The sequence below is a fragment of the Ochotona princeps genome, chromosome 6 (genome assembly GCF_030435755.1).
Source record: "Ochotona princeps isolate mOchPri1 chromosome 6, mOchPri1.hap1, whole genome shotgun sequence".
In the NCBI taxonomy this organism is placed as follows: domain Eukaryota; kingdom Metazoa; phylum Chordata; class Mammalia; order Lagomorpha; family Ochotonidae; genus Ochotona; species Ochotona princeps.
In genome coordinates, this window is record NC_080837.1 from 81,043,657 (window position 1) to 81,066,075 (window position 22,419).

The 22,419-nt window shown below is 50.5% G+C and overlaps 1 protein-coding gene across 1 annotated transcript in view; it reads left to right on the forward strand.

The window, feature by feature from the left end:
- The window catches only part of ADAMTS17 (ADAM metallopeptidase with thrombospondin type 1 motif 17), a 215,361-nt gene that overhangs the window by 82,866 nt on the left and 110,076 nt on the right, over positions 1-22,419 (forward strand). Inside the window, exon 8 of the mRNA XM_058666570.1 lies at positions 5,224-5,329. Coding sequence (XP_058522553.1) covers positions 5,224-5,329 — 106 coding nt within the window. The remainder of the gene's footprint in view (positions 1-5,223; positions 5,330-22,419) is intronic.

The following is a 22,419-nucleotide window of genomic DNA, read 5'->3' on the forward strand; positions in this document are numbered from 1 at the left end:
TCCCAGAGGGAGTGTGTTGACTGTGAGGCAGGTCCCTGTGCCTTCCCAGGTGGCAGGCCCTCTGGGCACAAGTGCCAACCTGCGTGGAGGGCGGAGATCCACATGACGGCTCCATTCCATGTGCTGGCTCTGGCTGGCCTAGTCTGTTGTGTGTCAACGTTTATTTATTTCTTTTACCTCCTGTCTCCCTGGCATGTTTGGGTTTCCTTAAAATGCGGCAAACTGTGGGAATAAACTTGTTCCTTCCGATTTGTAAATCCCGGGGCAGCGGAGCCGTCTCCTCTGTTTACATGGAACCCGTCTGCCTCTGCACCAGTGCCATCTTAGGGCCTGCTGTTCAGCTCAGCTCAGGGGACCCTGGGAACCTGGGTGGGGTTTGTGCCCACTGCTTCCCATCATGGGGAAGGAGGTTAGGGTCCCAGAGGTGCTTGGGAAGCCTGAGCCAGGACAGCTGGCCGTGGGGAATGACACCCAGCATGCAAGGTCTTCTCCCACTCACAGGCATACCCCGGGTGTTGTTTCTGGACTCTGCACCAGCTCAGGGGACCTCAGAGGACAGAAGACACACTGTGGAGGACACACCTGAGTCGTTGAGGGGCAAGAGGCGGAAACATCGCTGGAATGCAAACCGGAAGCACCTCATGTCGCCTGATTTTATTTTTTTCTAGAATACAGTTGGTCTGTGTTCTGCCCCAGGGAGTTGACCCACTTACTCAAGTCCATCTGGAACCCGAGCGCCGTGCCAGTCACCCCTGGGCTCTCAGTCACCAAGCAGGCACATTCCTGGCTGATCCTGAGCAGGGCTCCCTGCTGCCCTGGGTCAGCTCTCAGCCAAGCGTAAACAAGCGCCACATTTTTTGGGTGTCTCTGCTTTTTCTTTCTCTCTCTCTCTCTCTTCGGCTGATCTCACTGTCTGCTGTCCCTGAGTGCTGCCTGAGGCACCTTGGGAGGAAAACATGCATGCTATACAAGTTCAGAAATGAGGGCACCGGGGGTTGGGCCAGGGTGTTGCTGATGACAGCAGACCACGCGGCTCCTCATGAAGTTTGTGGCAAATGGCATTAAAGGACACTTTGGTGTTTAAAATTTTGAAACTCATACATGCATGGCATGTTCAAAAGGGTTCATAGAACATGTGTGTTATGACAAAACTAGGCTTGGGTTTCAAAAGTTTTTTTTTTTTTTTTTTTACCAAAAAATAAACTTCAAAATCTTTTTTTTTTAATGAACTTTTGGCATTTCCTCGTGGTAGACCGATGTCTTTCAACAGATTGGGTGATGCAGATCTGGGTCCCAGAGGCTCGGAGGGAGGTGGTTGTGTTTTGCCTGGGAGCCATGGCTCCTTCTTCACTGGTCCACAGGAGCACGCAGCTACCCTGAGTAATCAGTCAGCCATGGTTAATTGTCCCTTGTCATGCCCTGGTTTTAAGGCCTTCTTCCTTCCATGACGGCCATGGCGATGTTCTCTAGGTAAAGTGGAAAGAGTTCCTGTCCAGCAGAGGAGCCTGGGAGTGAGACTCAGTGCTGACCACTGAGCCTGCTCAGCACATGGGGGATGCCCCAATGACTGCTGCCAGGGTGCCAGGGCCTTGGACCATTGCTAGGACTAACCTGGCCATCTGTCTCCAAGGCAGAGCTGTGCAGGTCTGAGTCAGGCTGAGAGAGACAGTGAGAGAGCACTCCCTTTCCCATCTGCTGGTTTATTCACCAATTGAAGCAGCTGGGATGGGACTGCTAAGGCCAAGAGCCTGTAAGTCCCACCTTGGTGGCAGGGGTGCAAGTACTTGGACTTCTGCTGCTTTTCCAGGTACATTAGCAGGGAGCTGGATTGGAAGTGGAGCAGTCAGGACTTGAACCGGCATTCATATGGGATCCAAGGGCTTAATGCTGCACCACAATACTGACTCCTAGCCTTTCTCTTTTGGTTTAAAAACATCTGAGCTTACAGCTTGTGAAGCCACATGTCTGCTTTAAGATAAGTGGAAACCTTCTAAGGTCCTTGATGTTGAGTTTCTGTGGTTGGCTACCAAAGCTGTGGAGCCAGGGGAGGCACTGGGTTTGCCTGTCCCAGTGAGGATGCTGAAGGCACAGGGGCCTAGTCTTGCATCCTAGTTTGGGCACAGATTAACCCAGTAACTGGCGACTGAACCTCTGTTGACCCATCTGTATGATGTGAGGAGAGTGTCACACGTGGAGTCATCTTACCTTGAGTGGCATGTGCACAGAAACACCACCAGAGGCTCTAGAGACTTGAGCTTTGCTGTCTGGTCCCCCCGGGCTCACAGATCCCCTGGGCTTCCAAATACACCCTTTGTTCCAGGCCCATGGGGACCCTGGTCTCCCAGCATCCTTCACTCCCTTTGCCACGCCCACAGAGGCCTCCTCAGCTTCCAGTACCCCTTTGCCCAGGCCATTGGCACCCCCTGGGCTCCCAACATTCCCCACCTTCTCCCCCAGGCCACGGGCTCCCAGCTCCCTCCCCACCAACCCCCTTGTTGGAGACCTCCAGTGTTGGTAGATCAGTGCAATGAAAATCCAAACTGATTTCTCCTCATTTCTTGACAATCACATCAGTGGGACCTGGTGGCATTTTCCTGGGGTGCAGATAAGTGGGGAAGCTATGTGCTCTGTGTAGGGTGAGGCAATGGACTTGTCTCCTGGGTGTGCTTCAAGGTACGTGGCACAGTGCTGGGTCTCAGTGGAAGGGTTTCCTGTGGGTGCTCTGTGGTGACTCCCACGCATTCTCCACCCCCCCCATGGTTCCTGCTTTTGCAACAACCTAGGATTTTGTCCCATCTTTGTTTCTTGCCTTCCAAGTGTTTCTGTGCCAGTACACCTAAACCCAGCCTCTGGGGTCAGAGGTTGGGGACATGAATCTCCTTTGTGTTTTCCCTTGCTGGAAGTCCAGCAATCCCCATCCAGCCTCATACAAGAATATTAGCTGGTAACTAAACAGACCCTTTGTTTTGTGACTGAAGGAAAAAAGCCACCCAAGGCCTTGGGAGAATTTAAATGCCATTAGTGGAAGGCTTGCAGCTTTGCGGGTTCCCCGTTGGTGCGTGCTGGCTGTGGCCAGGGCCACAGGAAGTGCTTGGGCAGCAGTTAAGGTTTGCTGATTCAGCTGCTGCCCATGGTGGACGGGCATTGGCCACAGCAAGCTCAGCACATCCAGCCCTGTTACGTGTCCTGTCTCTGTCACCATGCGACGTGTCTGGGCTGCCTCTCCTGGAGGCATCAGCCCAGGGAGGTGGTGTGTGCGTGGGCTGCATGTGCCAGCTGTCGGGGCTGTGCTGCCGCCTGCCGCCCACTCCCTGGCCCTGCTTCACAGCAACAGCCCACACAGCTCTTTTAAGTGAAACCAGGGTAATAACCTTGGCCACACCGAGAAGCTGGCTGGGATGCTTTCCTGTTGTCACCTTCTGTTCCTCCCATGGGATGTCCATGTGTAATGAAAGTATCTTAGGGCAAATACTATGTAATTTCTTTTTTGTTTTAAATTCTTCAATCTTGGCCTATCATGTTTCCAAATAAAAACCAGACATGTGGTGGGGTGCCTAGGCTTGGTGTGGGAGGTGTAAGCCTGAGCTGCATCTCCTGGCGCAACCTCTGTGCCTTGCCCAGGGGCTGAGCAAGGAGAGGCAGTCCGGGGTGTGGCTGATCTCTGCACCAGTCTGATTCTGATGTCAGCAGAAGTTCATGTCTCTGGGTGCAGGGAGGAGGGGTCTTCTTTAATGGAAGTGTTGGCCCCTCATCCCTGTCCCTGCCAGTGCTGTCCCTCCTGAGAGATCTTACGTAAGTTACCAGGGGAACCTGGTAATGGGGCCACTGGGTAGTGGCTGTGGTTGCCGAGAAGTGCCCCACCCTGGAGTGTCACAGACCATTCCAGAGAGGTCTTGGATTCCAGGATTGTCCCTCCTCCTCGAGCCACTCCCTGCCCTCTGCCCACCTGGAGGTCTCATGGGGCTGTTGGTCAGAGGGCAGGTGTCCTGGTCCCTGGGTCGTGAGGCATGTCTGGGGTGAAGGGAGGGTGGAAGAATAGAGATTGTGCCAGTAGTGGCTCTGCCTCCTGCCACACCCACTGTAATATAGACTTCGGAAGCTTGATCAGTTGGGGGCTCATCTTCCCTAGCCCTGTTGTGTCCTCTGCCCAGCATTCCTCTCCCGGCAGGTGCCCTCTACACCCCCCTTGGTCCCAGAAACCTTTCTGCCTGCAGCCCCCGCCCTCCTGTGCTGCTGGCCATGTGTCCCTCAGTGTCCCCGTCCTCTGTTCTGCCTTGCTGCTGTGGCAGGCTGTCTTGGCGTGAGGTCTTTGATATACCCAGTCCGTAGGGGAAGGAGGAAATTGGCCTGAGTGCTTGCCCCATGCTGCTGCCCAGAGGCCCTGACCCTCCCAGAGATCTCCCTCTGCTCCTCAGAGGCCTGGTTGCACTCACTCTCTCATGGACGCTGGGAGCCTTTGCACTGCCTGCACTGGCTTGCTGTTCATGAGCCCCAGCCTGGATCCACACTTGTACCCTGAGAGCCTCAGAGAGCAAAGAGCCTCATGGGGCCAGGCAAGGCTGAGGCAGAAGGTCCCCAGGGGCCAAATTCAAGGAGGGCCTGCTTCTCGGGGGTGTGGGTGCAGCCAGGGCTGCATTCAGCCTTGCACAGGTGACGCCTTGCCCTGCTGGCTTCACCTGTTCCCAACCTTGGGCATTGAAGCTGCACAGATCTGGCCTCAGATCCCAGGTCTGGTGTCAATCTGGTGCCAATGAGAAAGTTACCTTCCTTCTCTGCACCTGTTTAATGCTCGCTTCTGGATAAGGAGCGTTAAACTGGGCACTTCCAAACAATTCATGGAAAATGTGATTAAAAGATAAGCTTATTCAGTGTACAATTTTTTAATCTAAGCACAAAAATGTACTTCCTGTGAAGCTTTTGAGGATTTGAGAGGATGTGGATTTCCAGATTTTTGTATCAAAATGAATTTATATTTTAATTCTGTTTTTCATGAGCTTTTGAAGGTCTACCCCCTCAGGAGGCCAGCTGGCATGCCAAAAGGGCTTGACAACTGTGTTTATCTAATTGTTACTGGGTAAATGGTCCTCAATGAGCACCTAACTGGTTGGTGCAGCCCTGGGCAGCCCCATTCCACTTGTCCCCACTCCAGGTGGTGCTGGTGCCATGACCCCCATGGACCACCTGCCTTCCCACTGATGAGAACATGTTTTGTTTTCACTGCAGGGATTGCATACCTGGGAGGCGTGTGCAGTGCCAAGAGGAAATGCGTGCTGGCCGAAGACAACGGACTCAACTTGGCTTTCACCATTGCTCACGAGCTGGGCCACAAGTACGTACCAGACTCAAGTTGCTCTGCTTCCCTGGATCCCTTCCTTAGCACGTGTTCTGCTCTTGGCTTCTGTGGGTCCTGAAACAGGGATGTGCAATAAAAGGCCTGAGCCAGGAGGCCCGGCTTCCGGCCTTAGCGTGGTTCCCCCGAGATTACCAAGCCGACCAGTCCTAAGGGTTGACATGTTAATTAGATGCTCATGTCTGCTCCTCGGCCAGTGGCCCTACCAGGAGGAAGCTTTTCTCAGCAAATTCTCTCAGTGGGGGAGATGGGAGGGACTGTCCTTCGCCTAGGGGGAATCTCAGGTGGCAGGAAGCCAGTTATCAAACTGAGGTCCTCCCTCTCCAAAGCAGGGGTCTGCTTTATGTTTCTTCTCAGAGATTTATATAATGTAACTTAAGTTATAATATATATATATATAAAACATATAACATATCTATAACTTATATGTTATCTATAACTTACATATATGTTATAGATACCATATATAACTGCTTAAGAACCTAAAAAAAAGCATGTGGGATAGTGGGAAAATGTTTATTGGAATGGATGAAGAACAGTTGAACAGTTGAATCAGCGCTATGCGGTTGGGTGGCTGGGGCTGGCCTAGCACGGATGTGTGGGGAGCAGTCGTGCTGGGCTGCCTCCAGCATGGTCGTGTCCAGGCATCACTGGGGTTTTTGTTCCATCTGGTCCCGGTTTCATATTTTCTGTTCCCAGTGAGTGGTCTGATCATTGGCTTTGGCACACCTGTAGGGTAGCAGGATGTGGGTACAGAGAATGACGGTTGTGTTAAGTGTGTGAGTTTCTGTACATAAGGTGAGGAGGTCACATGTTCTGGAGCTGGGGGCTGGCAAGGCAAGACAGGAAGTTGTCTTTTAGTAGAATTGTTTCTAATATCCACGTTGAGCACATCTGAATATCTGAATCTGAATTGCCTCATAATGTGAAAGCTCTCCGGATGCTGGTATGATACCACAAATGAAACATTCCTCATAGCTGTGACCCTGATGGGCCACAGTCAAAATGCCGGTGCACTAGATCCGTTGCATAAACTCACCTACATGTGCACGCATAAGATGTATGTAAAACACAAGTGAACTTCAGAATGTTTAGACTTGGGTTCTAGCCTCAAGATACCCCATTATGTATGCTCACATCTTCCAAAATCAGAAATGTTTCTGCTGCCAAGCATTTTGGATCAGAGATGCTCACCCTGTGCTGGTAGCAGCACCGTGCTTGAACTGTTTTTAAAATTAGGTACACTTAGATCCATGTTGATGCTACTGGGTTGCTAATAATTTGTGACAAGCAACTTTCGGGGGGAAGAAGAAAGGCGTAAATCTGAAATGACTTTAGCAAGCATCTCCCCGTGCCAGAGGCCGCCTGCCAGCAACCCATGGTGGTACTGCCTCACGAGCCACCTCTGGCTGTGAGTTCTCAGCACCCCCGCACCCCACCATCCAGCTCCTTGGAAACCTGTGGTCCCTGTAAACACAAGTCCACCAAAAAGGGCAGTCAAAGCTTTATTTTTTATTTTGGTGTGAAGAAAAAAAAGTGAGATCTGTACGTAGTTTTTCAATGTAGTGCATCTCTCATAAATGTTTTGAAGACTCCTCGTTAGAGAATGAGCTGTTGTCCCGGGAGCACCGGAGGCCTTTCACGGCAGTGTTCCCTGCTTCACTGTTTGGCTTTGGTATCGTGCCGCTGTGCTGGCTTCAACACCTGTGGCGTAACTCGCGGGGCTGCTGAGATGAATGGGTAGATGGAGTCACACTGTAGTTAGCTTCCAGCCAAAGGCTGTTTAGACTTTGCCGGAGAGCTCTTCATGGCCCACCCTTGAACTGGAGTTGCCCACAGAGGCAGCCACAGGTTGTTCGTCCAAAACAATAATCCCAGCACCTCTTGGTCCTCTGTTGGTTTCCCAGTGGAAGTCGGGCCGTCTGTGATTGATAGCGGTTTCCTCCCATCCACCCTCCCCCGTGGTGATGAAGATGCAGCCTGCCCATCCACAGACCCCTCTGGTCACTTGGGCTTGGGAGCAGCGAGTCAGACCCCATGGACCTGTTGTAAAGAGCCACACCATACTGGAACCCCCACCAGCCCTCCCCCTCCCCTGTTTCACAGGTAACAAACCCGACAGCAAGGTGAAGGCTTTTCATGGATGTTGGGTGTCACAGAATTCTCCCGAGGCTTACCGCTAGGCCTGCCCTCCGACTTTTGATAAAGGGCAGAGCTGGGCTTGTGTTTCTGCTAAGGGACACTCGCAAGTGTGGCTCCGCCACGGTCACCTGAGGTGCTTGTGGGGCTCAGACTCCGTGTCAGAGGAGGCCCCGCTTTTCCAGATGCGCTGCAGGTGGCATCTACCAAGTGTGACATTGATTCTGCGTTGGCTGGCGCTGCAGGTGGCATCTACCAAGTGTGACATTGATTCTGCGTTGGCTGGGACAAAGCCTGAAGCTACAGTTGGAGCTCGTCTTCAGCACTTCACTTGTCCACACCCTGACAGTGAGCCCTTCTTCAGGGATCTCTGTGTGTGAGTAGTTCTGGTGCAATGTGTGTGGTACTGCTAGCTGACTTCAGTCTAGGCTGCGGACCTAAATTATAAATGAAAACTCAAACTGATAATTAAATTGTAGATTATATTGTCACAGTGTATTTTTAAAGTCCTCTTTTTTATTTATAAGTTACAAAGTCAGTGAAAAATCCCTGTCCTTGGTAATGATGGTAATCCTGGTTTGCACACGAATTAATAATGTGACAATGATGTTTGTATTTAATCAGAAGTTGCGTGGTTGTGTACCTACCAGGTACCACATTAGGTACTGTGTAGTCATTATGCTGTTGAATCAGTCTTTCAACTCTTTTCTTTTGAGATAATATTTTAAGTTTACATTGTACTCAAAGGCTTAATTAATGCTCCTCTAAATGAAGAGTTCAACAACTAAAAAGACAGTCCATAACGTCAGGAGACATTAACAATAATCTAATGGAAAACTGGCCATCTCATTTGTATCCAGTTAAATTTTGAAACAGTCACAGATCATTAAAACTGCAGAAGTATATCATTCTCCTTTAATTTTTTTTTTCATTTAAAAGGCAGATTTACAGAAAGGGAGAGATGTCTTCCATTGGCTGGTTTGTTCCCCAAATGGCCGCAATGGCTGGAGCTGGGCCAGTCTGAAACCAGGAGCCTGGAGCTTCTTCCAGGTCTTCCATGGGGGTTCAGGGGCCCTAGAACTTGGGTCATCCTCTGCTGCTTCCCAAGGTCATAAGCAGGGACCTGGATTGGAAGTGCAACAGACAGGATTCGAACCTGCTTCCTTATGGGAGGCTGGCACTGCAGGTGGGGGCTTACTGTACACATTAATGACATTAATGATATGTTTCTGGGGCCACAGTACTTAGCAATTTGTTTGACAAAGATTTTTTTTGAAGATTTATTTATTTTATTACAGAGTCAGATATACAGAGAGGAGGAGAGACAGAGAGGAAGATCTTCCATCCAATGTTTCACTCTCCCAAGTGAGCTGCAATGGCCGGTGCACGCCAATCCGAAGCCAGGAACCTGGAACCTCTTCCAGGTCTCCCTCACGGGTGCAGGGTCCCAATGCATTGGGCCGTCCTCGACTGCTTTCCCAGGCCACAAGCAGGGAGCCGGATGGGAAGTGGAGCTGCCGGGATCAGAACCGGCGCCCATATGGGATCCCGGGGCGTTCAAGGCGAGGACTTTAGCTGCTAGGCCATGAAGCCGGGCCCTTGACAAAGATTTGAACAAATTTGACACCATTCTATTTTTGCAGCAAAACTGACACAGATTTTTTTCCTTTTTTTGATTAAAAAGTTTTTAGTTCCATATATATGGGAAAATACGGTTTTTGTCTTCCTGTGTCTGGCTTTTTTTCATTCAGTGCTCTCTAGTTGCAACCATTTTGATGGAAATGATAGAATTTCAGGATTTTTAATCACTGAATAATAGTCTACTGTTTATACGTAGCACATTTGCTTTACCCATCTGTCTGATGATGGGCACCTTGGTGGATGCTGGATTTCAGCTACTGTCAACATGTTGCGATGATCATTGTGGTGATACAGTGAGTTCACATCGCCCTGACACCCATATGGACCATATGGCAAATCTGGTTCTAATCAGGTCATCTCCATACTGCTTTCCACAGTGGCTGCACTAATTTACCTGCCAGCCAACTGTGTGTGTTCCTCAGCATTTGGTGTCATTTGGATAACAGCCGTGCCAGCGTGGATGAGGTGTCATCTCATTGTGGTTTCTGTTTGCGTTTCCCTGATGGGTGAAAGTGACGTTGAACGTTTTTTCCATATATTTGTTGGTCACCTGCATTTCTTATTTTGAGACCTATGTATTATTGAGGTGCTTTACCCATTTCATAACTGGATGAGTTGAGGTTTGTTTTGAGTTGCTGATGTAGTCTGGGTGTTAACCCTTTGTTGGGTAAATAATCCACAGATCCTCTGTCCGCTGTCTTCACCCTGTTGATTGTCTCATTTGATGTGCTGAGGCCTTTGATTTAATACAGTCTCATTTATCTAGTTGGTGTTTTTGTTGTCTGTTTTGGGGTTCTTGCCCAGGTAGCCCTACACCAGTGTCATCTAGTGTTTCCTATACATTTTCTTCTAGCAGCTTCTTAGTCTCAGGTCTTAAATTGAGGCCTTGGATCCATCTTGAGTCGATATTTGTGTCTGGTGAGAGGCAGGAACTCATTTCGTTCCTTTGTTCCTGTGTGTATGGACATACAGTTTTGCCTCTATGCTCTCTGCTGATTGTGGCTTGAGATTGTTTCTATGGCAACACAGGTGCACTATTGGCCCATTAAACTAGGGATCCTTAGGCAGATAGGTAAATGAAAAAGAGAGCTTGCTGTTTACCTAGAAAACAAGGTGGCTTCTGTTTCAGGGCAGTAGATCCTATGGCATGGATGTTCCTGGCAGGCCGAAGAGAGTGGATGCATCACCACGGGGCTGCAGGTAAAGCTGACTGGCTTTCTGATGCCACACCCTAAAAAGGTGTATGCTGGAGAGGACTCGCGTATTGGGCTAGATGGAAGCTGGAGGGCTTGAAAGTCCTGGTGTGGATTGTGGTAATGATGTGGACTTGCTGGGAGCTGCCGTGGCATGGGCTGATGCTAAGCAGGAGCTGGTTTACTGAGCACCTGTGAGCTTGGCCGCCATCCTGGCAGGCAGCTCCAAGCCTCTTGCTTCACCTGTGGAATAGAAATGGTGGTGGTGTTAATTTGCTTCTTTTGGCTCATGGCTTGTCTCTGATTGGCCATGACAAGGATCCAACTTTCCCCTGCAAAGTTGGGAAGTTCAAATTCAAGCCAACTGCCCCTGAGAAAGAGTGGACACAAAATAGATCAAGGAGTGCCTTCCCAGATCAAGGGAAAGTTGGAAGTGACACGAGTGTGACATTGGAACAGGACGCATCCATTTCTGGTGGTGACCTGGAAGCTACAGAGAAGAGAGCAAGTAAAAGAATCTGGAAGTTGGTGCCGGCCACCTTTTGTTTTGAGAGCTGTGTAGTCTGACTCAGCCCTGCACAGCCCACACAGGAGGGCACCTGGCTCCCAGACGCTTGCTTGACAGTGCAGACATGACAGATGGACACGGAGCTGAGCCGCCTCTGTGCTCATGGTCCTTCTTAAGCAGTGGAGACTGCAGACCCTTCAGACCAGACATGTCCAAGGACGGGTGATCTGGAGGGGAGTGAGTGACAAGAAACAGGATAGGGGTCGGACGAATGCACACTCATCGCCACTCGGGGCAAATAAGTCTCTATCTTTATCTCTGTGCAGAGAAACAAAACGCTTTCCCTCTGCTGTTTTTATTTTTATTTTCAATGTTAAGGCAGTGTGGACTGAGAGCTCTTCCACCCGCTGATTCACTCTCCCGACTCCCTCGCACAGCAGGCAATGGCTGGGCCAGACCAAAGCCTGGAGGCTGGAAACTCAATGCAAGTCTCCCATGTGGGTCGCAGGGGCCCAAGTAACGGAGCCCTCACTGCTCTCTCCCAGGGTGTGCTTTAACAGGAAGCTGCTGCAGGATGAGGGTGTCTGAGCAGCACTGCCCAGGGGAACATGGGGGACATGTTGCCATGCCATAGGCCACACCTTACCCTAGCTGGGTTGAAGCACCTCTGTGTGGCAGGGACTGTGCAGGTTCCTGGGCACCCCAGGGGAGGAAACAGCATCTCTCATGTCTGGGAACTCTCTCTGTTGCGCTTTGTGACATCAGCCACCTTCTTCTGTCTCTTGTCTGTTCCCCCACCCTGTCGTCCTGGGCCTGAAGGTCATCCTGCCCGAGTGTGTGCGCACTTGATCACTCCTGACTGGCCACAGACAGGCTTAGTTCCTGCGACCTCTCTTCCGACCCTCCCCTGGGACCAGGATGGAAATGCACAGAGCATGACATCCAGTGACCTGAAAAGTAGAGGCGTGTGCATCCGCACACCTCCTCACCTCTTATTTATGTGTGTCTATTCTTGAATTTTGTTGCCAAGAACACGGAGTCATTCTATGAAAGCTGGTGCCTCCAGCCCGATGGTGTTCTGGCTGAGCCCAAGCCTGGTGGTAACTGGAGGTTCCCCTGCCTTCTCCACACAGAGCCCAGGGAGTGTCCTCCAGGCCCTCCCCTGCAGGCGGGTGGAGTTAGAGATGCGGCCCTGACCAGTCCTAGCTGTTGGCTGCCCTGTAAGGTGTCTTTGCTGTTCCCAGCAGTGATCTGTCATCCCCAGTGCTCACAGGCACAGTGGACTGTCCTCTGGCGTCTTATCCTAGAAGTGCAGCCGTCAGTGAAGAGACAACATGACTCTCACGTGTCTGGGAAATCCAGGGCCTGTCCTCACAAAGACCTTGACCTCAGCCATCCCAGATGGGGGCCAAGCAGGCCGGATGCCCAGCTTTGAGACCACCTGGGGAACACAAACAAACGGGAAGCCATTAAAAGCTCATCAGCACGCAGGCAGATGGCCGCCACACCTGTGCTGAGCCAGTAAGCAGCATTGTAGTTGCTGTTAGTGGGATGTGAGGTCCTGGGAGGAAAACACAACTGTGTGGAGGCCTCCTCTGTTCCTGGAGCATCCTGGTCAGACTGCTGTGAGTCTCCCAGAGCACATCGGTCAACAGGGATGTTGTCCCAGGTGTGTCTTGCAAGAGGAGGCAGGAGGAACATTGCGACGGGCTGAAGAACAGGGTTCTTACTATCCCCTCAGAGCACCAGGCCCTCCAGGCTGTGGCCGTTGGATTCCTCGGCTCCTAGTGGCTGAGTGCAGACAGGGACTGGAGCCTTAGGCTGCAGCATGGTTCCTTTCTAAAGCTGACTAGAACCTAGGCCATGGCTGAGCTGTATACAGGTGGCTGCCCCACCTCCAGGTGCTCATGTGTCTTGTGGCAGAGCTGGGCTGGAGTGCAGCTGTTTCCCCAGGAAGCTATGCCCATGTTAACCCCCCCACCCCAAGGTGTTTGATGCCTACAATCACTGATCAGCCACCTTCCTCTGCAGGTGGGGCATTCTGCACCCCAGGGGACTTATGTTAAGCCTCACTGGCTCGCCATACAGACCCTGAGAAAGAAGGAGAGAATGTGAAAAGGCAGATGCTTTGGGGCAGCTTCAGGCACATTGGAGATCAGAGGTCACAGGAGGTCGGCTGTTGCCCCAGGAGCCTCCATTCAGCAGAGGTGTGAGCCACTTCAGCCAGTGACCCTACGGCACCTGCGGGTGGCTCTGCATGGGGCAGGGCCCCTGGATGAATTAAGGGCTGATCTATCGCCACTACACAGGCTTTGCAACTAGAGCTGGGGTGTCAGAAACCATAAGAGATTGGCTAAGAAGGATAAAGCCTGGTTCCATAGACCTTGGCCTCCATGGACCAGCTAGCTGTACCCTCTCTGGCTGGACTGTCCATCTCCACTGTCCAGGGTCACCTCAGCTCCCATCTAGACCCTGGGCCAGGATTTGGCAAGGGACAGTGAGGCAGCCCCAAACCTGGTGCTGCCCATGAGACACACTACTGGGATGAGTGACTCAGCGAGCCCACGAAGAGGACAGGCTTGCTGGGAGGCCTGCCAGGGCATCCAGGGGCACATGAGCCTTGGAGGAGACCCCCTCCATGAAGCACCTGCAACTCAGTGGCAACCAATCCCCAGCTGCAGATGGGTCCAAGGCCATGCGGGCCAGCGCACCAGGACTCCTTCTGGGATGTGCCCCATTTCATGCAGATGTGTGCATCAGACCTGCCCCCCACCTAGGCTGTGTGTGCATAGCCTTCACAGCAGCCTCAAGGTGCAGTCCAATGTGGGAGGGGGCGTTGCTGACATCACACAGAGTGAACACTGTTCAACAGCAAACTTTTTAAAAAAGATTTATTTATTTATATTGCAAAGTCAGATCTACAGAGAGGAGGAGAGACAGAGGAAGACCATCTCTCTGATGACTCACTCCCCAAGTGAGCGCAACAGCCAGAGCTGAGCTCATCTGAAGCCAGGAGCCAGGAACTTCTGGGTCTCCCACATGAGTGCAGGGTCCCAAGGCTTTTGGCAGTCCTCCACTGCTTTCCCAGGCCACAAGCGGGGAGCTGGATGGGAAGTGTGGCTGCCAGGATTAGAACTGGTGCCCACATGGGATCCTAGCACATACAAGGTGAGGACTTTAGCTGTTAGGCCACCCCATTGGGCCCAGCAAACTTAAGTAGAAGGAGTAGAGTAAGATTAGCACAAGAAGCACAGTGAGTGTGTTGACCAGGAGTGCAGGTGTTCGCTGTCGTTAACAGACGCTGCGTCCTGTGCACACTTGGGCTTGCTTCACCTTCAGTGGCTGACCATGCACACCTAGCCACCAGCTTTTGTAATCTATTGCTATGGTGACATCACCAGCAACAGGAACCTTTCCTCTCTTACCATCCTGGCAGACCGCCATCCGTTATGTGTCTGTTGTTGACTGAATCAGCATTATTCAGGGCAGCATAACTGTCACTTGGTGAAGTTTAGGGGGACAAGCTTCTCTTTATTTCTTCATTTTTCTTTTTTAGCCTGAGGCAGTTGGTAGAATAGCTTTCTTGTCCTGGTTTTGAAGCTCCTCTCTGGTCCCTCCCTGCTCGTCTCCTCCTGTGTAGGTCAGCAGGCTCCCGGGGGTCTTCCCCTGGCTTCCTGAGTTGGGGTAAGGTTTCCATTCTTATTCTGCAGCAAGGAGGCCAGATATCTTCCTAGGCGTGATTTAGGCAACCTGTCAACACCACACCACTCCAATCTAAGCATTGAACTTGATGTATCATAAAATCGGGTAAATATTTGGCCAAATCCCAGCTGGGAGCATGCTGGCCAGTCCCAGAATGGGTTGTCTGGGAGCCTCGCATGTAGAGGATGGACGAAGGCCCAGGATTGCTGAAGCAGAACAGAAGTGTCCCATATTGTGAAATGCTGCATTGCTGTCCTCCCCCTAGAGTGTCCCATTTGGCTGTGGCCTTGGAGGTAGAAGCTGACGCTGTGACTTCTCCCATCATGGCTAGCAGGGATGTGGTGTGAGGAGTCCGTCTCATGGCTGCTTTGCTGGGGATGCCTGGGCACCAGCTGGTCAGTGTGTCGTGTCGTCCTTCGGATCAGGTACCAAAGTGACAGTTGCTGTGTATCACATTCTTGCTCCTGCCAGAACAGGTTGAGTGGAAACATCCGAAACCTAGAGGTTTAGGGTGAACCGCAAAGTCCACGGGAACATTGCTGCTACACGGAGACTCTGGTCTGCCGCTAGGGGGTTGTGCCTAGGGTGTGATGGGGGTCATCTGGCATCACCCTTCAATGGTACCTTCTGTATGCACATGGCAACTCCCCGCAAAAATCATAAAATAGTAAAATTCATCTCCCTGTGAAGGAGGCTCAGGGACATGCTCCCTAAACCCATCATGTTTTGAAATGTGGGGGCTTTCCAAGTGTTGCAAAGATGCCTGATTTGAACACAGTGGGCACAATGGCTCTTGACGGGTCCAGGCCTGACCATTGCACCTTGTCCAGCTGAAGGGTTGTGCCCTGTATAACCTGCCGCTGCTGGAGGTGTTGCTCATCACAATCCCAGCTAGCCAGCGGACCTCACCTGGTTCCCAAATACCCTGAGATGGTAAGAGAGCCAACCATGGTGTCCTATGGCCCAGATGAAAACAAATTGTTAATGAGTGAGAGCTCAGGGCTGCATTGGCAGTTACGGGGTGAAAGCCAAGAAAGCTAGACACGGAAAGTGAGCAGATGCAGGGGAGGAGGGAGAGAAGGAGAGAGAGAGAAGAGCAGAGAAGCCAAGAAGCCGAGCAACTGGCAGGCGTTCTGTACTCACACTGCTGGCATCACTCGGAAGAGATTCTGGGATGGCACAGACAGCTTGCCCATGAGCTACCAGGAATACTGGAGGCAGAACGTGAACCTCTGTGGAGTGTGGATAATGTTTGGGCTACTCCCCGTGGCAGGCATGGAAGACTCGGGGCTGCGGTGGTCAGCAGGGTTTGTAGCTGCTGAATGCTCAGTGAGAGGGGGCTTTCTTGGGATATACCACAAGGCCCCTTAGGATACACGCATTGTGGGGACCTGGCTGTGGAGATGAGCACTGTGTTCCTTAGCCATTGAGATGGCACAAGGATGGAAGTGGATGTGCAGGACAGGTCAGATGGTCCTTCCTCTCAGCTCCCTTCCTGGGATGGCAGCATCACTGGCACGTGATGGAGAGGGCAGTGAAAGCCAGGGATTCCCCCGGCCAGTGGCAGAGCCCAATCCCAGCTCTGTCCACACTGTGATCTACACACTGACCATAAGCCACACAACCTTCCAGATGTGTTTAATAGGGATTGAGTCCCAAGTTGTTTGCTTAGATGAGGTACACACATGGGCTGGGGGAAATGCAACAACGAGCTTAGAAAAACCCCAGTTTTCTAACACACATGCCTGTTCCTGCTCCCTTGTTCTGCTCCACTACCAAACATCACTTGTTGATCCCAGCAATTCCATCCCATCTAGTGCTGGCTCAGCCACTTCCTAACACTGTAGGCAGCCAGGATCAGTAGATTCTGATTCTCAGAAGACTGGGCCACCGTCCTGTATATGGGCTATGGTCTGTTTTATTCTCACCAAAACGCTGCATCCTTGACCTGTGCAGCGGGTTCACAGAGCTGCATCTCCAGAAAGGAGGGAGGCAGCTCTGCCTGTTTGGTGCCATGCACGGGCTGCAGGAGCTGCAAGCCAGGTGAGGGGGCGGGGGTGAGGGAAGCAGCTGGGAGAACGGGATCTGTTCATCTGGGAGAGGTGTGTAGGTCACTCGAGCACCTGGCTATCACATTGAGGACTTCAGGGCACTGGACCTCCATGCAGCTCAAGATTTCAGAGCCAAACCAGGGAGCTCAAGAAGCAAGGAGGCAGGTTTTGCCTCAGCAAGAGGAAGTGTCGTTGTCGCTGAAGGGGCCATGTGGCCCCCTTACCCTCCATGGATGTTGTACCAGGGCAGGTCATTTCTGTCCTGGAGGTTGAAATGGAGAATGCTGGTGTGGGGCTAACTTCCCATCTCCCTTCATTCCCTCAGCTTTGACTCTGTAGGACAAGAGTCTGTGATGGTCTACCTGGCATGAAGGCAACTTTTGCAGCTAGTGGTCAGTGGCCCAGCGAGCAGTGCAGGGTCCCATGGGTTCCAGTGGCAGGTTGTTTTTGGTGTTTTGCCTCCATTAATTCCAGGAAGTCCCCGGCCATCCCACGAGGTGAGAACTGTTGGCCCTCTACACCCGGGAGTTGGATGCCCATAGGCTCCACTGGGCATGGTCACAAATGCTTTGGGAAAATGCTTATGTCAGGCCACCACCAAGCTCTTGTCCCCTAGGTGATGCAGTGTGACAGTGGTATACATGGCTTTTTCACCATGTCAGGAACGCTGAGTCACTGGACCTGGATGGGAGAGTATGCAAATGGCACACCATGTTGTTGGAGGGACTTGAGCATCTGGGGGTTTGGGTATCCACAGAGGTGCAGGAACCTGTCTTCTGTCCCACCCCCTGCCAAGATTCCTGACACAGGACACTAGGGCACAGGGAAGTGAAGCCACAAGCCATGGCTCCCGAAGCTCAGAGGTGGTAGAATTGGGATTTGAACTTGAGCAGTCAGCCTTGACCCATGCTGTGAACCCCTGGAGGAATGGTCTGTGACTTGGGTCTCTGCTTTCAGAATGTTCTCCCGGGTGTTGCTGCATTTGAGGAGTCGCCCTGTGTTGAGCAGTGGTGCATTTGGGAAGTAGGGATGTCTGTACAAGGCTGTTGTGGAGTATGCCATTTGTGCCTTGGGAAAGGGCTTTTTAGGAATTGCCAGGGGAGGAGGCAACCCTGCTGGACGGGAGCTGAGAAGGCTGTTGGGTTAGGCAGCAGACAAGTGGCTTTAGTGTGGCACAGTAGCAGGCTGAAGACCTGGGAGTACCCAGGAACCAGGAGAGGAGGCCGAGAGCCAGGAATGCAGTTGGATATGGCCCAGTCCTACCTGCTGGGTATAGCCCAGGTACTTCCATCAAGGCTTCAAGAGGGAGTGGCTGCAACAGCTTACCTGGTGGTGGAAGCAGTAGATTGATGGGCAAACCAACCAGAGGCAAGCATGGAGTTCCTAGGCTGGCAGCCATGGACAGGCAGGGCCCATGCCAACCCCCAGGGGCTTGGAGGTTCTACCTAGCTTATGAGCCAGGATCTGCAACATGGATTTAGATCCCTAAGGGAAAAGTCCTAAAGACAGCAGCCCCCCACCCACCTGGTGCAGGCTTGAGAAGACATGAGGCTGAGCTGGAAGGAGAGATTGAACTGCAGCTGGAGATCTCAACACATCCCTCTGAATGACTGAGTAGCATGCTAGATGGAAAAGCAGCCAGGACACCAGAAAATGGGGCACTACCGCTAACCGACAGGGTCAAGTTGCCATATGTGGAATGCCACGTTCAGCCACAATGGAATGCACGCCATTGACAGGCTCCCTTTTGGACACTCGGCAAGGTTGTTCTGAGTTCTGAAACAAAGTATTGGCCAGGTTGAAAGAATCAGAGACTATAAGGAATATTCCCTGATCAAACCTGCATCAAACTGGAGATCAGTAACACTTCCAGATGATCCACAAGAGCCAGGAGAAATTTCAGTGGAAGAGTAAAGTGCACAGAACCGAATGAATGTGTAAGTACAGCTTATCACAACTTGTGGAATACAATTTATCGAAGTTTGTGGGATCTGAAAGACAGTACTAAGAGGATAGTTCATAGCATCAAGTTCTTCTGTCATGCAAGAGGAATGATTGCAAATTAGGAAGCCAGGTTTGTGGCACAGTGAGTGAGCTGCCATTTGTGTCAATGACATCTCACAATTGGAGCCCAGGTTCAAGTCCCACCTGTTCCACTTTGGATTCTGCTCCCTGCGTATCACCTGAGAAGCCAACAGGGGATGGCCCGAGTGCTTGTGCCCTGGACCCACAGTGGACGCCCAGGAGAAGATCCTGGCTTTGGACTGGCCTCGCTCCTGCCATTGCAGTCATCTGGAGATGAAAGACCTTTCTCTCCCTCCATGACTCTGACTTTCAAAGAAATAGATCTTGGAAAAAAAAGAAAGCAACAGGACAGGTGTTTGGCCTAGTGATTAACATGCCAGGGGAATGCCAGTGACCCGACCCGTGTAACACAGTGCTTAGGTTTGAATCCCAGCTCTACTTGCAATTTCAGCACCCTGCTGTTACACCCTAGGAAGCAGCAGGCGATGTGTCAAGCAGCTTGGGGCATCGCACCTGTAAGTACTCCCAGACTGCACTCCTGGCCTCAGCCTGACCCAGTCCTGGCTGTGAGAGCGAACCAGCAAATGGGAGCCATCTGTTTCTTTTTCTCAGATAAATACTTTTTTAAAAGAAGAGGAAATGGTTTCAAACTATGAGTGAACAAACACTTAGCCAAGATGAAGTAGATGACGTTAACTTACAATCTCTGGGCCAGATGGTTTCCCTGGAGAGTTTTACCTACCATCAGATGAAAGACAAAAGTTTCACACAATTTGCTCCCCCAAATACAAAAGCAAGAAATAACTTCCCAACTCAACTCAAGAAACCCTCATTACTGTATAAAATGGGGTAAAGAGCATAAAAAGATTTTATTTTATTTGAAAGAGTTAGCAGATTCACTCCCAAAATGGCTGAAACAGCTGGAGCTGGGTTGGTCTGAAGCCAGGAGCCTCTTCCAGGCCTCCCAGATGGGTGCAGAGACTCAAGTACTTGGGCCATCCTCTGCTGCTTCCCCAGGCTGCGAGCAAGGAGCTTGATCAGAAGGGGAGCAGGGCCCAGCACCATGGCTCCGTGGCTAAATCCTCACCTTGCACTCGCCAGGATCTCCCATATGGGTACTGGTTCATGTTCCAGTTACTCCACTTCCCATCCAGCTCCCTACTTGTCTCCTGGGAAAGCAGTAGAGGATGTTCCAAAGCCTTGGGACCCTGCATTCTTGTGGGAGATCTGGAAGAGGCTCCTGGCTTCGGATTGGCTCAGCTCCAACACTTGCAGTCACTTGGTGAGTGAACCAGCAGATGGAAGATCTTTCTCTGTTTCCTTCCCTCTCTGTATATATACTTTTCCAATAAAAATAATAAATCAATCTTTTTTGAAAAGGTGGAGCTGTTGAGATTCCACTGGCACATAAATAGGATGCTGACACTGCAGTCAGAAAATTAGCATGCTATACTATGTTCTTTCATGATAAAAAAACATATGAGCTGCTACATCCTTAAGACAAGTAACAGCTAACTTTATACTGAGTGATGAATGACTTAGCTTTGTATGTTACATGAAGACAGATCCCTAAGTGCTGTAGCTGGCATTGTGGAACAGCACGATTAGCAACTTCCACCTGTGATGCCTGACTTCCATCTAAGTGCCAGTCCAAGTCTCAGCTATTTTACCTCCAACCCAGCTCCCCACTAATAGGCCTGGGAAAGTAGCAGAGGATGGCCCAACTGCTTGGGGCCCTGCCAGCCATGTGGGAGACCTGGATAGAGTTCCTGGCTCCTGGCTCCAGCATGGCCCAACTCTGGCTGTTGTGGCCGTTTGGAGTATAAATCAGTGGATGGAAAATTTCTTGGTCTCTGACTCTTTGTCTATTACACTGCCTTTCAAATAGATAAATAAGTTCCTAAAAGAATACTGAAACATAAATCTGACAAAATATATATGGTATCTGGTAAAAAAAAAAAAAAAGTCCCCAAAAGCTGATGAAATAGAGAACTAAATACTTGGAGTCATGTTGTATTCTTGGATTAAGGATTTAATAAAGATACCAGTTTTCCCTAAGCTGATCTGTGGGTTTAATGTAATTCCTACAGATGTCAGCTGGGTGTTTGTAGGCATGTAAGCTTATTCTCAAAAGCACAGGGAAAGGCACTAGAACAGCCAAAAACCAATGGAAAGTGAAAATAAAATGAGCTAAACCATCCTCCTGTTGTTGGTGTCCACTGTGTTGCTACAGGGCCTGAGTAGAGGGATGAATCAATTGTATAGAGATCCCAGAACTAAATTCAGACAAATGTGACCAATTATTTTTAGTTTAAGGTACAAAAAGAATTCAATGCAAGTTACTCAATAGCCTTTTCAGTCAGTATGGCTGGAACAATTGAACATTCATAGATTGCAAAACAGGGAATCCTGGTCTAAACTTTCTACCTCATTCAAAAATTGACTCACAGGGCCCAGTATAATAACCTAGTGGCTAAAGTACTTGCCATGTATGCGCTGGGATCGCATATGGTCACTGGTTTATATTCCAGTTACTCCACTTCCCATTCATCTCCATGCTTGTGGCCTGGGAAAGCAGTAGGGGATGACCCAAAGCCTTGGGACCCTGTGCTTGTGTGAGAGGCCCGGAAGAAGCTCCCGGCTTTGGATCAGCTCAGTTCAGGCTGTTGCAGCCACTTGGGGAGTGAACCATCGAACAGAAGATCTTTTTCTCTCTCTCTTTTCTCTCTGTAAATCTGCCTCTCTAATAATAATTTTTAAAAGTCTTAAAAAATATAAAATGAAAAAAAATTAAAAATTGACTTCAGTGAATTATGGACTTTTCTTTAAAATGTCACACTAGTAAACTTCTGGGGAAACAAAAGGTGTAGGTATCCATCTTTAGTTCCCGAGGCTCAGTCTTAAACTTGATGCCAAAACTTGATGCATAAAGGAAAAACGGATGAATTGGAACTCATCCAAGGGAAACCGTGCTTTCTGTTTTCTCTGTGGAGGTCCCTGGAAATGGTATGAAAATACTGCAGATAAGATTTGCAAATTGCCCATCAGGCAACAGCCATGTCTCTAAGGGGCTCTCAAAATACGATGGAAAGAAGTCAAATCACCATTAAAAAATGGACAAATTCACTGCAGAGGATACGCAGGTGGCAGCTAAGTGCAGCTGAGGCAAGTGTGCTTGGAGCCACAGGAGAGATCCCTGTGCCCTGTAAGAATGGCTGAAACCATGGAGCCAGTGTGCGGTGCCAACCAGGACCCAGCCGAGTCAGTGCCTTTGTCTCCTGCTGCTGGGAAGTGAAATTGCTCAGCCCCTGAAGAAGCGGTCCGTCAGCCCCTTTGAAAACTAACACTTGCCATAAGTGTGTGTGCAACACTCCTGTGTGTTTACCTGAAGAACTGCACATTTCTTACCCAGAAATGTGCACATGAATATGCATAAAAACACTACTTAACGGCCCCAAACTTAGAGCTACTCAAGCCCAAGCTACAGTGTGGGACAGCCAAATTCCATATTAGAGTTCTTGGTTTGGGTGCTGCCCAACTCCCTGCTAACGCATCCTGGGAGGCAAAAGATAATGGCTCATGTGCTTGGGTCCCTGCCATCCACGTGGTAGGCTGAGATGGAGAGTCCTGGGTTCCTAACTTCAACCTGGCCCAGCCCTGGCTGTTGGAAGCATTTGGGGAATGAAATAACAGATGGAAGATCAAGCTGTCTTGTTCTTAGTCTCACTGTGCCTCTAGAGGAGGTGAAGATAAATAACTAGACATTTTGAAAAATACGACCAAATGTTCTTCCAGGAGTTCACAGTTGGA